Source organism: Sceloporus occidentalis, unplaced genomic scaffold (assembly GCF_023333645.1).
Source record: "Sceloporus occidentalis isolate IW3139 unplaced genomic scaffold, rSceOcc1.0.p SCAF_3, whole genome shotgun sequence".
In the NCBI taxonomy this organism is placed as follows: domain Eukaryota; kingdom Metazoa; phylum Chordata; class Lepidosauria; order Squamata; family Phrynosomatidae; genus Sceloporus; species Sceloporus occidentalis.
This window is the reverse complement of record NW_028316983.1, coordinates 79,275,512-79,292,258: the sequence shown is the minus strand read 5'-3', so window position 1 is coordinate 79,292,258 and position 16,747 is coordinate 79,275,512. Positions and strand designations below refer to the sequence as shown.

Here is a 16,747-nt window from a genome sequence, read left to right as displayed (position 1 = left end):
AACCACCTCAAAAGAAACTATCAGGCAAGCAGTTTGGAAGCCTAATTCATAGTTTTGAATTACTCTGCTGATCTGAGATAAGGGAAAAATACAAAAACATAACAATAGGTTTCAAAGTCCCAAGCCTCCCAAGTTTAAGAAAATACAGCAAAGAAAGACTCTCATGTTATGGCTCCCTCGTGTGACTGCTCAAGGCAAGGACAGTAATTCAACTAAGGACCCTTCCTGATGCTGCTGTAAAATGGCAAATGCAGACTACACCAATGAAGAGTAACTACGTATCTAACAAAAACATTATTGTATCTAAACTTAGTAGAGGTGTAATCTCCACAAAGACTTACTTGATTATCTAGGAGCCCTACATGGCTCGGGCCCAACCTATCTAACGGATCACCTGCTTCCATATAATCCGCCCCGTACACTCAGGTCCTCAGGGAGGAATTTATTACAGCCCTTAAAGACCAGGCTGATGGCGACCTCCCAGAGGACATTTTCTGCAGCCACTCCCAATTTAAGGAATGGCCTGCCGGACGAGATCCATCAAATTACCAATCTAGAGAGCTTTAAAAAAGCCATTAAGACGGATCTATTCCAGCAGGCCTTCCCAGAATAAGATACTCGGCCATGAATAGGACTTCCCATCTAGTGAACTCTGCCCATGATTATTATTATTTGGATTAATTGGTTTTTAATATGTAGTTTTTAATCTTATACTGTTTCATCTTGTTTTAAAGGGGGCATTATATATACATGGATGTATTTTAAATTGTTGTACGCTGCTTTGTCTGGCAAAAAAGAAGATAGAAATAAAAAAATTATTTTATTATTATTTTAAGAGTAAGCCCCACTAAACTCACTGGGGCTTATTTCTGAGTAAACATTGAAGAACTGTACTGAACATTATCACAACTAAGGGTAAAAAGTCCAACCAGCTCCACGATACCCACATGCAGCTCCAGCATACTAAGGATCAAGTGCCATTTCCTTCTTTGCAAGCATGCCCCTCCTCATTTTATAGGTATCTAGATCCCCAGCAATAAGGAAATCACAGCCTCAGTCCCCTCCTTCCCTTTTCAGCAATCCTAGTTAAAGTGGCAGCAAATACCTCATAAAAATCTGGAACTTTCTTGTTTATACCTCAGTCACCCCAAGGACAACCAAAATTCTTTTGTTCTTCTTCTCACTCCCCTCCCAAGTTTAAGAAAACTAGTCACACCTGGAAACATAAAAGATACACCTGTAGTTAACAAGAGCATACTGGGATGGATAATGACCTCAAGGCAAGAGAGAGCTTTAAAGGAGAACAAAAGTCTAATATATTTGAATCAACATATTTCTCATACCAAGGCTAAATCTCTGGAAACGTAACATATGAAAGAATAGCTAATGAAGTTTTATATTGTCTATTAATCCAGTGATAACAATTTACTTATTTATATCTGGACAGATAAAGATACCAAGGCCTGTTACAGACTGCCAAAATAAAGCTGCTTCGGGTCTCTTTGGAGGTATGCTATTTAAATGATGCATGGGTCCTAAGAGTCCGGAGGTCGCGCCAAAGCCTCACTCCATTCCTAAGCACTGGAGTACAGCTTTGGTGCAGCTTCCGGATTCTTAGGATGCATGCATCATTTAAACAGCATACCTCCAAAGAGACCCGAAGCAGTTTTATTTTGGCAGTCTGTAACAGGCCCTAGTTAACAAACAAAAACACCCACTGAGGACTTAAAAGCTAATTCAAGCCACATACCATTTTTACTTTAGTTTTACAAATTCCTTTACTGTGAAGGAAGTATCTGTGCTCAATAAGATATATGAGTGATGAAGTTCACTGTCATTGACCAGAACCGTTGTTCCCAACCTGGGGTACACATACCCCAGGGTTATGCAGCAGTACATCAGGGGTGGGTGGCCTTTTATTTTAGTAATGGCACAATAATCAATAATCAGTTATGGAGCTTGAGAAGTAGGAGCTGCTGTTTCTAGTGGGCATGCGTGTGAGAAAGCGATGTTGCAAGAGCTGATGACAGCTACAGGAGAAGAGATTCCAATTAAACATCAAAAGGAACCTCCTGACAGTAAGAGCTGTTTGACAGTGGGACACACTCCCTCAGAGTGTGGTGGAGTCTCCTTCTTTGGAGGTCTTTAAATAGAAGCTGGATGGCCATCTGTCGGGGATGTTTTGATTGTGAGTTCCTGCATGGCAGGGGGTTGGACTGGATGGCCCTTGTGGTCTCTTCCAAATCTACGATTCTATGTCAGTATGATACAGTAGACAAAAAAGCTAATGAAAATCTAGGCTATATTAACAAGACTACAGTGTCCAGATCAAAGGAAGTAGCGGTCGCACTCTATTCTGCTTTGGGCAGACCTCACCTGGAATATTCTGTCTAGTTCTAAACTGCACAGTATTTCTGAGCACCCTTATTTCTCCCTGTAAATCTCACTCCACCTTCATGAGACAAAATTCCCATTTCTCTCCACAGCATCGCTCGCACCTCCTCCAAAGTATTTCCCCACCACCAAAAAGTATCCTCTTCCCTATTTGTCCTCACAGTAAGTCTGCCAATTTATACAGTAGGTACTGGAGCATAATGCCAACCATGGTGGACTCCACTGTCAGACAAGCTGAATTTTTCCCATGTATATTTAGCCAAAGAGTGGTGATGGGGATTAAGTTATAAAAAATAAATACTATGGTAAACTGAATGCAGTTCCAGATTTAAGACTGTATCTTACAGCAGTTGAACCCGATTTCAAAAAACTATGGCCCGTTATAAACGGGCATAAAGTACGTCCTGAGGATGTACTAGAGTTAGGAAAGGGCATGCTTTACGCATGCCCCTAAACCTAGTACGTCCTGAGGACGTACAAAATGGCAGCACCCTATGCATACAGGCGCTGCCATGGGGACGTCACCACCGCGCTGCCTCCAAATGGGGCAGCGCGGAAGTGACATCCTCACACCGCGCGAGGGTGCCTGGGGCGCTCTTTTGGCGGCCTCAGAAGGAGCTCCATTTCAGAGCTCCTTCCAGGATTTGCATCGCTGGTGCAGCCTCTACACGGCTGCGCCAGCGATGCAAATGAGAAAGGGGCTGAGTGGCTCCTTTCTCAGCGTCCCCACCGCCATTGAGTGTCCATGGGGCATGAAGCCCCAAGGACAACCCTTTCCAGGCCACGGGGAAGCGGCCTTTTGCTGCTTCCCCGGGGCCTGGAAAGCGGCAGATCGGGGCCTCAGAGGCTGCTGCTGTGGCAGCTGAGGCCCCGAACCGTCGGGGAAAGGGCAGGATACAGGCCGCCCCTTTGGGCGGTCTGTAACTCACCTATATGCCTCAAAATAAGCTCAAGGATAAACATTTGCTGTATATTAAACATTTGTTGTGTATAAAATATTTGTTGTGTGTGTTCTTATGCACTGTCTGTTCACCTTATTATTCAGTTGCTTTTTAATCTCATTAATGGGCTATTTATTTACACTTATAACAAATAACAGCAACTATATTAATTACAAATATTTTGCTAGCATGAAGGGTACAAATTATGGAAATGGGCTGTCAAGGGTTACACAAGTGAAAAAAAGGTAGGGATGACCATTCTGATCTAGAGTAATGTGAGTTTTTCAGTTTCCACTGGAAATTTTTCTGTTCTTGAGCATCTGATTTCCAAAGTAGATCATGCTCCTAGAAGTCTTTGGAAAGTACAGGATACCTTAAAAACAGAGTGTGTGTCCTGTGTACCCTTTAAGACAACCAGTGATTTTTCCAGTACAATAGCTTTTTAAAATATAAATGTAGAACTTCCATGGTTTTAGGGAAATTCATGCATCCTGCACACCTGTGGAAGAGAAATTCACTTTAAAAACAAGGCACACAACTTCCACTTTGTTGATGTAGAGAAAAGTACTGAATTTGCTTTTGCTATGTATGACTGACTTGGCAGAAAAAGCAATGGGATGGAACTCCTAGAGTGCTTTGGAAGCTGCCCAACCTTGCAAGCTTTCCCAGCCTGATATCCTTCAGATATTTTGGACTACAGTTCTCAGTGTTCCTGAGTCTGACCACTTGATGACTGCCCCCAAAGGGATCCAATTTAGCACATTTATTTTACTTGTATTTAACAAAGTGACTCCATCTCTTAAAAAATTTGTCCTGCTACACCACAAGCACTAAAGCTAAAATATTTGATTGGGGAAATACATCACACATTAAGCTACATTCTGTAGAATATCTTACTGTAATTATTGCAAAAAATGTAAACAAAACAGCATGTACTAGCATACCTCAATTAAAGCAGATATTGGTACCAGAGGCAGAAATAACATAGAACAATATAGAAATGGTTCCTATATCACAGAAAGAAAGAAAAAGAGCAGCTCAACATGTTTCAGCAAACTTTTTTATTCAAAACTGACATTATGCATGTGTGAAACCTTGCATAAGCAAAGAAATTTTGAACTTATAGAGCACTTGAAAGCTTCTGCAAAAATAGATTCAAGGGATGAGTTTTTTTACTTTCCCCAGCTTCCACTTTTCTTATGATTTCCATTTTCAAGGCCAAATGTATATAACTAGGGCATTTTTAACATGTTGAGGGTAGCTGGTGAGGCTAGCTAATCAACTTTCCCCTTTCTTTCTGTTCTGATCTTCACAAATGCTCAGTAAGCAATTTTGGAGGCAGCTGTTTAGCTTGCCTGTTATAAGCACAGCTACAGTAGGATCACCAAGGGTAAAATCTCATTCTTTCCCAGGTCAAGTTTTATTACATTGTTTACTGCAGACACACTGCTGCAGCCCAACACCGAAAGTCTATGTTTCTTCAACACCCCCCACCACCACCCTCCCAAAGCCAATGCTGCAAAAAACAAAGTCAGTTGCTTTGTTAACTGAGGCACTGTGCAGTTGAAATTTAAGGGGGGGGATACTGAAAACTGCAGATGTATTAATATATAATATCAACTCAAAAAACTGGGCATGACATGATATTCAAACACTTTCATGAGATTCTGTATCTTTCTGACTGAGGTTGCTGCGACATCTTTTGTTTTACTGTCATGAGTTATTAGTTCTGTTTCACAAAACCATTCCTGACAAACTATTCATAAATTATGCATTTATATTTCCCATCGCAGCTTATCGGTTTAACTGGGAAGTAATTAAGCCATGGATCACTATTACCAAATTAGTTTTTTCTAGGAAGAGATACAACTCTTTGTTGAACCTGAGCAAAGCTAATCCTTTAAGCAGCCACCTGGTTTTCCTGCAGCAACACTGTGCCAACTGATGTTGTCTGGTGTGCAGTTTAGAGACCATGTGTGAATTATTCTGAATGAAAATTTGATAGTGAAAGCTCTGTCTCATGTACATGTTGGGTTATAGCTACTTCTCCTAATGACAGGAAGATCTCGAATTCCAGACAAGCTCATAAGAGAGGAGACAGGCTTTAAAATATCCTTGCTCTCTATCCATTTAGAGCTTTGCAGGTGAAAAGCTAGGGCCTTCAATTTGAATCAGAAACAAATTGGAATCCCATGCAGTTCATTCAGTCAATCAATCGGACATGGTCTCTAAACTGCACACCAGACAACAACCTGATTGCCCATTTTTGTATTAGCTGTAACTTCTGAACATTCTTCAAAGGCAGTTCCACATACAGCACATTACAGGAGTTTTACTGGTAAGTAATTAAGGCACAGATCACTGTCACCAAATTCACTTTTCCTAGGAAGAGGTACAACTCTTTGTTGAACTTGAGCAAAGCTAATCCTAGATTTCCTGCAGCAACACTGTGCCTAAGACCAAACTTGGTCTTTCAGAAAGAATACAACCTCCATCTAGAGCATGTTGTTATTTCCAATATCAGTTGGCCTTTTTGCCAATCAATAGAACTTCTATTTTGTCTGGACTGAGCCCCAAATTGTTCACCCAATTCCAGACAGTAATTAGGGACTTTTACAGCCTCCTTAGCATGAGTTGAGAAAGAGAGATGGAGTTAGGAATTATCATCAAAGCACTGAAGCCCAACACTAAAATGGTGGATCTTCAGAGAGCATTCATCAAATCAGGAATAGACCCAAAAGGAAAAAGTACCCACAAGTCCCACAGCAGTCAGATGTCCCAGAAGGCTATCATGATCACAGAGACGGGAAGTTTAGTACAAAAAGCATTTTTTAATTGATAGTGAGTTGTGATTGAGACAGATGTTGAGCCCACTACAATAATCCCTTCATGACTGATCAAACGATGCTGAGAGGTCAAACAATAAGTAATTTGTAAGGCACTTTGTGTCCCAATTTTGGGGGAGAAAGGAAGATGATGATAATAATGATAATGATAATGATAATAATAATAATAATAATAATAATATACATTTTATGTGTGAATCCCTCCTAAATAGGTAGAACAGAAGAAATAAAGTAGATGCTCAAAATGTTTACCAGGAAATACCCCAGATAGCAGTAGTATACTAAGCTGCAACTAAGCAAGCAAGAATTGCCAGAGGCTTTATCTTTTTGGAAGAACCCTAAAAAAGGAAGAGAGAATGGATAGGTGTGGTTTAGTGCATGTGCACCTAAATTTGAACTCTTAAGCATCTTCTCTAAGCTACACAATTATCTCAGGCAGGCAGTGGCTATAGGTAGGAATTCAAGTATGACATGTTTTGGTCCTGCTGCAGGCAAATATCTCCTTAAAACTGTTGACTATCTCAGTATTATTAGAACTATCATAAAGTTTCTGAAGGTATAGCACAAAGGTTAGATTGTTATTTTCAAATTGCAGATACATATACAACAGTCTAGTACACTATAAAATAACTGTTCCCAGACTTGAATCTCCAGAACTTGTTTCATCAACTCACAAATGCTACACCAGAAGATTATAAATGTCAATGGCACACACAGCAGAGAGATGAATACACTTTGATTGCAGTTACAGACTGGCTGTAGTTTACCTAAATAATTTGAAATATGCACCTGAAGACCCAGCCATAAATCTCCTGTGTAAGATGCAATAGATCCTCAGCATCCACCTGCTCAAATTAAACAGATACTAGAATTTTAATCCCATCCTAACTTGCAAAGGGAGGGGTACAATGTACTTCTATATACAGAATGAGACACACACTTCTCTAAAACAAAAGAAGGGTTTAGCATAAAATAACAGCTCCATCTAGAGGTATCTCTACAATCTTCAAGTCCTCTGCAACATGTATAACCCCTCACAATAACCAGTAAGCATGTTCCTATCATTGTTAATCTTCAGTTTATCACAAGCAGAGCAGCAGTTTGAGAACATATAGACAATTTGATATGGAAAAAAACTATTATTCTTAAATATTTAGAGAATATATCAAGTTCTATATTTGTGAGGGGGGGACGAAATAGAGAAGCCTGGCCATACTCTTAGCCCTCTAAGGGACATGGAATGTTGAGGAAGTCTATTGGAAGTGCAGGGAGGAAGGGATACACAGGGTTGCGCTATTTTGGAGGAGAGATTAGGATATATATTTCACCTTACAAAATTCCACCCACAAGTCAAGGACATGATGAATTTAAGGGCTCTGACTGCTATGAAGCTAAAGGAATTCTCATATGTGTGCTCAAGGATATAAATTAAGATTGAAGAATGAGTACTTCATCCACCCCTAGTTATCATTCTTCCAACAACCCTTAGTTGCTAGAGCCTAAGGTAGACCCCTGCAATGAAGCATAATGGAAGAAAAAATAAATTAAGATTTGGACATACTGTACACTTTCCCTCATTACAATTTCCCTCACAAAAATATCCAGTGATGCTGGACTTTTTTGTATTCACATTCAGAGCTAGATATAGAACCTTCTTTTCACCTAGCTCTGTACTGAAGCAAAACAATGGCATTAGATTACTAAACTTCAGTGTGAACTAAATAAGCAGCCACTTATCTATACACACAATTCAGTATTACATATAATGCTATTGTGCAATGGGAGAGACTTCTCAATTGTTCCTCCTCCCACATGATGCAATCCCTTCAATCTATCCATCTATCTATCTGTCACTCTGAAGACTAAAACCAGTCATCAAGTGCAAAAGTAATTCACATGTAGAAATAGCTACAAGTGGTCTCCAGCCATTTGTTATTTTTTCTGTTTACAAAACAAGTTAGGAATTTTAACATGTAGAGAAATATCAGGTTACTGGAAGCAGAGAGAGTCCAACACATCAGATGAGAATGGAATGCAGTGTGACCTCATTCGGGAGGTTTATGTAAGAATGTTTATTTTCCTTTGTAACAAAGCAACATATTGCTACAATTTGAAATGTGTGCAGCATGACAATAAAAAGAGGCTTCTGTAAGTGTTTCCACACTTATGCCTTTGAAAACAGGCCCTGATACTGCTACATTGGTTTTTTTTACCTGTGTCATTCTACTTTTAATTGTAAATTTAACTTCAGCTGCACAGCTCTTTGCCACTGTTTACACCATAGTTATTTCAAACATAACTTTCTTCTAGTACATTTTAAAAGCTACTTAAAAACATTTTAATAAAAATACAAAAAGACTACACATCAAGACTTATTAAGTTCTTATACAAAAAATTGTAAACAATAATGAGCTTTGGTACATTTTATAGTCTTCTCTTGTCTTCTCCCCTTCTTTCTCTCTCCCACTTTTTAAATCTCCTTTTCCCTTTGCTGCAGAACCACCATTTTGATATAATGGCTCCAAAGTCAATACTGGTCCAAAACACACTGCAGAAATAATTCAGTTTGAGATCACTTCAACTGCCCTGGCTCAGTGCTAGGGAATCCAGGGAACTGTAGCTCTCTGACAGAGAAGGCTAAATGTCTCACAAAGCTACAGTTCCCAGGATCCCTTAGCAATGAGCCAAGGCAGTTAAAACAGTAACAAACTGGATTATTTCCACTACTGACAATTGTATATCGATTAAAATGGTTTTCTCCAAACTTCAGCTGGTTTTGTTGTGGATACCAAGAAAATGATTTTTCATAAGAAAACACAATAAATGTATGCCATACTGAAACAAAATTGGTGTACTGATCTTAATTTTAATGTCAGCTTTTCAAATAGGGACGGCTATACATCATACCTTGTTGAGCCAGGTTCTTATGGAGAGGTTTATCTATTGATCTCCAGCTGTTGCCAATCTCCAATATGATAGCTGTCAACATCACTAAGATCAGCCTTTTAATTTACAGTGACACGTTTGGTCCCCTAAAGATGGAAAGGAGCAACAACACCTTGCAGTGGCCTGTTATGCTACTGTTCTACGCTGACATGTACAGAATCAGCCTAGAAATGACATCAAACTTTTTCTACCACTTTAGCAATGTATTCATGACTAAGTACATACAATTGCACTACTTGGCACATTTATAGAATTTAAAAACATAGAATCCTTAATTTTATACAAGCAAAATTATAAATATACCCTGTACTAAACAAGAACTTTCAAACTGATATATGCTACACTTTGTTGTTATGTGCCTCCAAGTCATTTTTTATTCATGACAACCCTAACCCAAGCCTATCATAGGGCAAGTTTCTTCAGAGGAGGTTTGCCACTGCCACACTCTGAGGCTGAGAGTGTGTGACTTGCCCAAGGTCACCCAGTGGCTTTTAATGCTCAAACAGAGACTTGAACACTGGTCCCCAGAGTCCTAGTCCAACACTCAAGCCACTACCTTAGCACCACCTAAGATTAGCTTTGCCATCTGATAAGTAAGGTAAAAATAAGAAGAGAAAACACATAATTTGCAACCAATAAAATAAAATTATTTGGGCAGATGCAGTCACAATCATAAGGACTAAATCATCAGCAAATTTAGATATAAAGATGAACTCAGCAATGAAAAGACTGAATTCTCCCAATAGTATATCTTCACAAGCAATAAACCACCTCCCCATATGCTCCTTTCATGAAGATGTCAACACTTATTAGGTTTTTTAAAAATTCGGATTTCAGTGACATGCATGTCTACGCATTGTGCGGGTAATACTCTCGATTTGGTCTTCTGTTCTGATGTGGAAAATCCGTGGGTGGAAATATCTGATATTTCCCCCTTGCCATGGACGGATCATTTCCTGGTTGAGGTGAAAATCAAGGTCTCTACCCAGATCCCTCCCGGGGGTGGTGGACCTATTAGGATGGTCCACCCTCGAAGGCTAATGGAACCTGACCGGTTCCAGGCAGCCCTAGAGGGACACATGGTTGGAAGTGACGGCGATTCTGTTGACGCCCTGACTGGTATCTGGAATACCGGTCTCTCGAGGGCTATACACAGCATCGCTCCCAAGCGCCCTCTCAGACCCGCTTCCAAACGTAAGCCCTGGTATACGGAAGATCTCCGGGCGAGGAAGCGGGAACTACGACGGCTAGAGTACCGTTGGCGGAAACACATCGCTTAGACGACAAGACTCTCCTAGCCCAACTGTTAAGAGGACTACGGAGAGGCGATACGAGCAGCAAAGAATTTGTTCTATGGTGCTCGTATCGCGTCCGCGGAGTCGCGTCCAGCAGAGTTGTTCAGGGTAGTTAGGGAGCTTACTCAGCTCCCTCCTACCCTGAACCAGATCCTTGAACCTTCTAAGGCCTGCTGTGACTTATTTAATGACTTCTTCGTGGATAAAACTTCTCGGATAAGCGAAGGTCTTAACGCCGACATTCAGGCAGAACCTAGCGTAGAGGCGTCCAGGGCCTCCGTGGACTTAGTTAAGCTGGATCGGTTTGAGTTGGTAAGTACCGAGGATGTGGACAAGATCCTCGGAAGTGTTCGGAAGACAACCTGCTCTCTCGATCCCTGTCCCTCGTGGCTAGCAGCCCAGGGGGGACCGGCTGTAACTTCATTGTTACGCCGGATAATTAATACATCTCTGAGGGAAGGGCAATTTCCATCTGTTCTTAAATTGGCCCTAGTAAAACCTTTATTAAAAAAAGCCCTCCCTCGACCCCCTGGTGTATAATAATTATCGGCCAGTTTCACTGCTGCCATTTTTGGGGAAGGTGATCGAGAGGGCGGTTGCAATCCAGCTTCAGGGGGTCTTGGATGAAACGGATTATCTGGACCCATTTCAAACTGGCTTTCGGGCGGGTTATGGGATTGAGTCGGCCATGGTCGCCTTGGTCGATGATCTCCGTCTGGGCATCGACAGGGGAAGCGTGTACCTGTTGGTGCTCTTGGACATCTCAGCGGCTTTCGATACCATAGACCATGGTATCCTTCTGGGGCGCCTGGCAGAGGTGGGAATCGGGGGCACTGCGCTCCAGTGGTTCCGGTCCTACCTCTCTGGGAGGTCCCAGATGGTGCAGCTGGGAGACGTGTGCTCCGACGAGAGGGCCCTTAAAACTGGGGTCCCTCAAGGAGCCATTTTGTCTCCCATGCTATTTAACATTTACATGAAACCGCTGGGAGAGATCATCCGGAGACATGGGGCGCGGGGTTATCAGTACGCTGATGACACCCAGATTATTTTCTCTATGTCTCCGACTGATGCAGTGACTGAGGATGGCGTCTCTCCTCTCGTGGCCTGTCTGGAGTCAGTAATGGGCTGGATGAGGGAAAACCGACTCAAGCTGAATCCAGAGAAAACGGAGGTACTCGTGATAGGTTCCCCTGGTCCAGGAATGACGGTGGTTCCACCTGTCCTAAACGGGGTCACGCTCTCTGTGAAGGACTCCGTGCGCAGTCTGGGGGTGCTTCTTGACTCATCCCTTCACCTGACTGCTCAGGTGAATGCGACGGTCAAGAGCACCTGTTATCAGCTTCGGCTTATTCGCCAGCTGCGCCCATACCTGGCCCAGAGGGACCTTGAAACTGTGGTACATGCCCTGGTAACCTCGAGACTGGATTTCTGCAATGGACTCTACATGGGACAGCCCTTATACCAAACCCGGAAGCTTCAAATGGTGCAGAACATGGCAGCTAGGCTGGTCACTGGTACGTCCAGGGCCAGCCATATAACACTGGTTTTAAAAAACCTCCATTGGCTGCCCATTCGCTTCCGGGCGCAATATAAGGTGTTGGTGATGACCTATAAAGTCCTAAATGGCTTGGGCCCAGGATACCTGAAGGACCGCCTCTCCCCGTACATTCCGCCTCGCACCCTCAGAACATCTGGGCAGCAACTACTTAGGGTTCCCGGGGCGAGATTATCCTCCACCTCTAGGAGGTCCTTTTCCATCACCGCCCCGGCCCTTTGGAATACGCTGCCCATAGAGCTCCGCTCAGCTACCTCCCTGGCCCAATTCAAACGGGATTTGAAAACCTACCTGTTTCAAATAGCATTCCCCGATTAAGTCCTTATAGGCCCCCCCGCCGCACAGGCCGCACAGGCAATGGATAGGCTAACCCGGGGGCTTTTGCTTTTGTTTTTTGTTTTGTTTTGATTTTGTTTATTGTGTAATTTATGTAATTTTTGGTATGGTTTTAAATTGAATATTGTGTATTTTAACTGCTGTAAACCGCCCTGATCTTACGGAAGGGCGGTATACAAATAAAATGTTTATTATTTATTTATTTTATTACAATATGCACACACAAATTCTGTAGACTGTTTTACAGATAAATATTTCTGCTACACAGTTCCTGACGTTTTGATTAAGTAAATCCTTAGAAAGCATTTTAATCCTTCCAAAGGAGAAAATATTTCAGAGCTTTTTCTAGGTCCTACAAAGTTTCCAATTATTTTCCTCACTGGAAAAACTGAAAAATTGTCCTGGAGGGAGTGGATCCCCCCCCCTCCAGGCCTTCATATTTCTATTTTATGCCTAGAATGTTCTTGATGCACTGATCTTTTATATAATTACATTATATGTACCCTCTTCTAAATTTAGTTCCTGCATGAGAGAACAAGTAATAATACAAAAACTATCTTTAGAAATTACCAGCAGGCATTAGTTTTGTTCACTTTTCCCACTTATTAGAGCTGTCTTCTCTTCAACCACTGTGACCTATGCACTAGGACGTTACAGGTGCGATGACGTATATTCCCAAACATACACCGTGGAGACATTTTTGCTTCTGTAGTTGCAGTTAAAATTATGCAAGTCATATTTATGCAAGTTGCTACACTTGCATGCGACTCTTGTTGATTAAAAGTTTGTTGGAGAAATTGGCATTGCTGAAGAAAGAAAAGAACAGTTAAGAGGGACAAAGAAAAGGGATACAAAGAGCCTCTTGAAGAAAAAAGCAAGCGGAAAAGGAGACAGGTTTGGGATAAAGATGTAGAATGTATCACTTTGTATTCTAGATCTTTGGCAGTTACTTCACAAACTGAGGTAAGTAAGCAAGCTGGAGGTGAAAAGATGGTAGGGGGTCACAGTTGTCAACCACTGCCAACTGACTAACTACTGAAGATATGTACTAAAAAAAACATACCTATAATGTCTTTGAGATTCATACCATATAATTCAATTATAAGTCAAAAAATTATGCTCAAAATTATGCCTAAAATTCTGGGTCAACTTATATAATACAATACAGTAATACAACTGAGAAAAGTCCTAAAAGAAGCACTACCCCAATGCCTCACAGCAGTGATATCTGAAAGAGCTCGCAAGGCAGGGAGAAAGAGTGTGTATGTATGCATGTACACACACGTGAAAGATGATTTCCTTCTCAATCTGACGTTAAAACCTTCTCTCCTCCTCCCTCTCTGGACTTCTCCTGCCCACCAAGTATCCCATTTCCCTTCAGTGGCTTCCGTTCTTAATCCAATGTTAAAACCTTCTCTTCCAGCACCAGGGAAGTGGTGTTAGGTGGTTGGGAGAGATCCAGAGAAGAAGGGAGGAAGTGGTAGTGTCCCCTTTACATTTTTTGTTGCTTGCTCCCCTATTGGAAAGGATGCAAGGATTGTGGTTATGCTTCGTTTCTGGGTATATAGATCCAAACAATTAGGAGTAAGGATCTGGATCTTTGTGTATTTTTGCTAGTACAAACATTCACTATCCCTGCATCTCTACCGAAAAACCACAACAGCAACTATACATGCCTTAACAGGACTGCTGCCTTCACCTTTTTGTTATATGACACTAATCTATTTTCTCATTACAACATGCAGAACTCAACAAAGCCATAAATTCCCAATATAGGCTCAAGGACATGGCCATTCCCATGACATTAAAATTCTACATCAAGAACTACCAGCTATCATAGGACAAAATCCTATCAATGTACTACATCAGCATAACTACATTAGTGTAGATGGCAGCAGTGAGAAGAAAAAGGCCACAGTTGTAGTGAAGAAAGTCAAGGCCTGGAGAAATAGGCTTTGTACTGGCAGATTATGTCTGCTGCTCAACGTTAAAAACGGTGAAAGCACTAGCAAAGTACACCAACAGGATTCCAGAACAAATTAAGTACTCTTAAAGTTGCTGCAAAGTTAACTTCAACTTTTGGCAGCTCTGTGAATGAGACCTCAGTAGATACTCGTTCCACCTATTTCACCTTACTCATCCATCACTGAACTCCCTAGTTCTTGACTTATGTCAGAAGACTATTATAATGACTTGTTCTGACAAAGAGACACACTCTAACCACTAACTGGTAGGACTGACATCATCGCTCCACATATCACATTCAAATAAAATACTGACAATGTCACGCCCTTAAATATTGTTCATCAACTTGGCTTTCCATTCGGTGTAAATAATAAGCAGGATTAAATAAGGACCTGGGCCTCTTCCTGCCGCAATGGCAACATTTTATCTCCCTATACAAGGGAGAATGAGTTTTAAGATCTGGAGGGAAGACTCTCCCTCAAGTAGCGCTACTTTCCCTGGCACATTTGTTGAGGACACGAAAGATGGTCTCCTTCACGACTGCTCCCAGGCTGTGGAACATCCTTCTGTGGGAGGCCTGGTTGGCTCCCTCTCTCCCCTCTTTCCACCGACAGTTAAGATCATCTTTGTTCAGGCAACACTTTGTGATAAGATTTGTGTTAGCAGTGTTGTGTGTAGTGTGATTTATTTTATTAGTAGTAATTTATTATTATTATTATTATTATTATTATTATTTCCTGGCTTCCTCCCAGTACATATGTCTTAATATGTTTTAATAATTTTATTGATGGTTTTAATAGCACTGGTATTTAATTCCTTTGTAACTTCTGAAGAATAGAATTGTTAAATGTGATCTTGTTTATGTCTACAAACTACTTTGAATCCCATCCCAGAAGAAAGGTGAGGTATACATTCAATAAATAAATTAATGTGACTCTCAGGGGTGAAACAGATCGCTGAGTTGGGGCCGCAGAAACCGCACACCATGCCCCCAACCCAGCATTTTCCCAGAGCAACAAGCAGCAGCAGAAAGCCGCTTCTTTTTCCGCTGGGAAAAGGTGCCTTTTCCACCACAGCTGTGGTTTTTCCAGGTCTTGGCAGCATGCAGCGTTCACACCACCTCTATATAGTTGCTTGGGGTGGCTTCACAGCGTGTCCCTGGTGTCTTGGGGGGGCACACATTGTGTGTACACCACATTCCCCAAGCTGCTGGGAAGCATGTTCTTTTTGTCTGTCTATACCAGCCCTCACTCCCTCTCTCTCTCTCCCGTTGAGCTTTACAGGAGCAAATGGGAAGAGAACCCCATTCTAGAGGATGTTTTGACCTTCTCCGCAGGGAAATGGACCCTCAAGCTTTGACTTCTGCAGATTTGATAATTCTCGTATTTTATTAATATGTTTTCTCTAGGAATTGCTAGGTCCTCCAGCGCAACTCTATGGTCAACTTGAAGCAAAAGTCACACAGAAGGATGTCGATTCCTAGAGAGAGCACTCCACTTGGCATTTGTAGCTCCTCCAGCGCAATCCTATGGTCAATGTCTGGCAGATGTTGGCCACAGACTTGCACTGGAAGACCTAGAGATCCCTAGAGAGGTGTTCTCTCAGGTTAACGACAACGTTTTTGTTATTTGCGGTTCTTCCACACTCATGGGGGTCTTGTGCCCCTAACCCCAGCAAATGTGGAGGGGCAAGTGTAGTAATATTGCGTCATCTTTTAAGATAGTTGGTGCCCCTTCCTCTTATCTTCACTCAGCCTCCAACTGTGTCCAACTCTGCTGTTGGTATCATATTTTCTGCATATTGCATCCAGACTGGAGAGATAACGCCGTTTGGTACAGCTTTAACTCTTTGTCTGGCTCCAAACTCCAACTCCCAAAATTCTCTAGCCTTGAACCAGACAAAGAGTTACAGCGGTGCCAAACCGGGTTATCTCTCCAGTGTGGATGCAGCCTAACTTTGCTGCTCAGTTGTGTCTCTTTGCTCTTTTGGCTCCCATCCCCAAAGGACCAGGCCCTTCGCTGCCCCCGACTTGAGTCGCAGCAAGTTGAACCTTACTCTCTCGCCCCTCTCCACGTCAATCTTCCCAAACTCTCCTCCTATTGGCTAATGGCGGAACCTCCCCCGCCCCTATTGGCTGTGACGCTCCCCCTTCCTCCTCCTCCTCCTCCCAACCCCCTCCCTTCAGCTGGGAGGCAGCCTGAAAGACCACTCCCTTCTTGGCCCCCCCCCAAAGAAAGAAAGCTCCACTCAGCCACACAGCCCTTCGTGGGGGTGGGGGGTGGGGGGTGACACGCACCGTGTAATAGGAGAGCAGCCCCGCGTTGTAGTCGAGGACGAACCAGCGGTACTGCCAGCCTTTCATCACGTTGGTCCATTTACTCAGAGGGCCTTCCATGATGGACGCCATCTTGGGAACCGGTAATGGTGGGAGGGAGACAAACAGCCCGCGGTTGAGGGCGGACGGCTGTC

General features: G+C 42.3%; 1 protein-coding gene and 1 long non-coding RNA gene across 3 annotated transcripts in view; both read right to left on the bottom strand.

Annotated features, from left to right (window-relative positions):
• Positions 1-16,747, bottom strand: part of OSBPL9 (oxysterol binding protein like 9) — a 94,924-nt gene extending 78,177 nt beyond the window's left edge. For both annotated transcript variants that reach the window (XM_089515126.1, XM_089515127.1), the window contains exon 1: positions 16,575-16,747. In XM_089515126.1, the coding sequence (XP_089371252.1) occupies positions 16,575-16,685 (111 nt within the window). In that variant the 5' untranslated portion in view covers positions 16,686-16,747. The remainder of the gene's footprint in view (positions 1-16,574) is intronic.
• On the bottom strand, positions 3,761-9,158 carry LOC149316277 (uncharacterized). The gene is made up of 3 exons (XR_016280452.1): positions 9,089-9,158; positions 6,971-7,026; positions 3,761-3,834 (listed from the first exon to the last, which is right to left on the bottom strand). It is a non-coding gene; the product is annotated as an uncharacterized LOC149316277 (long non-coding RNA).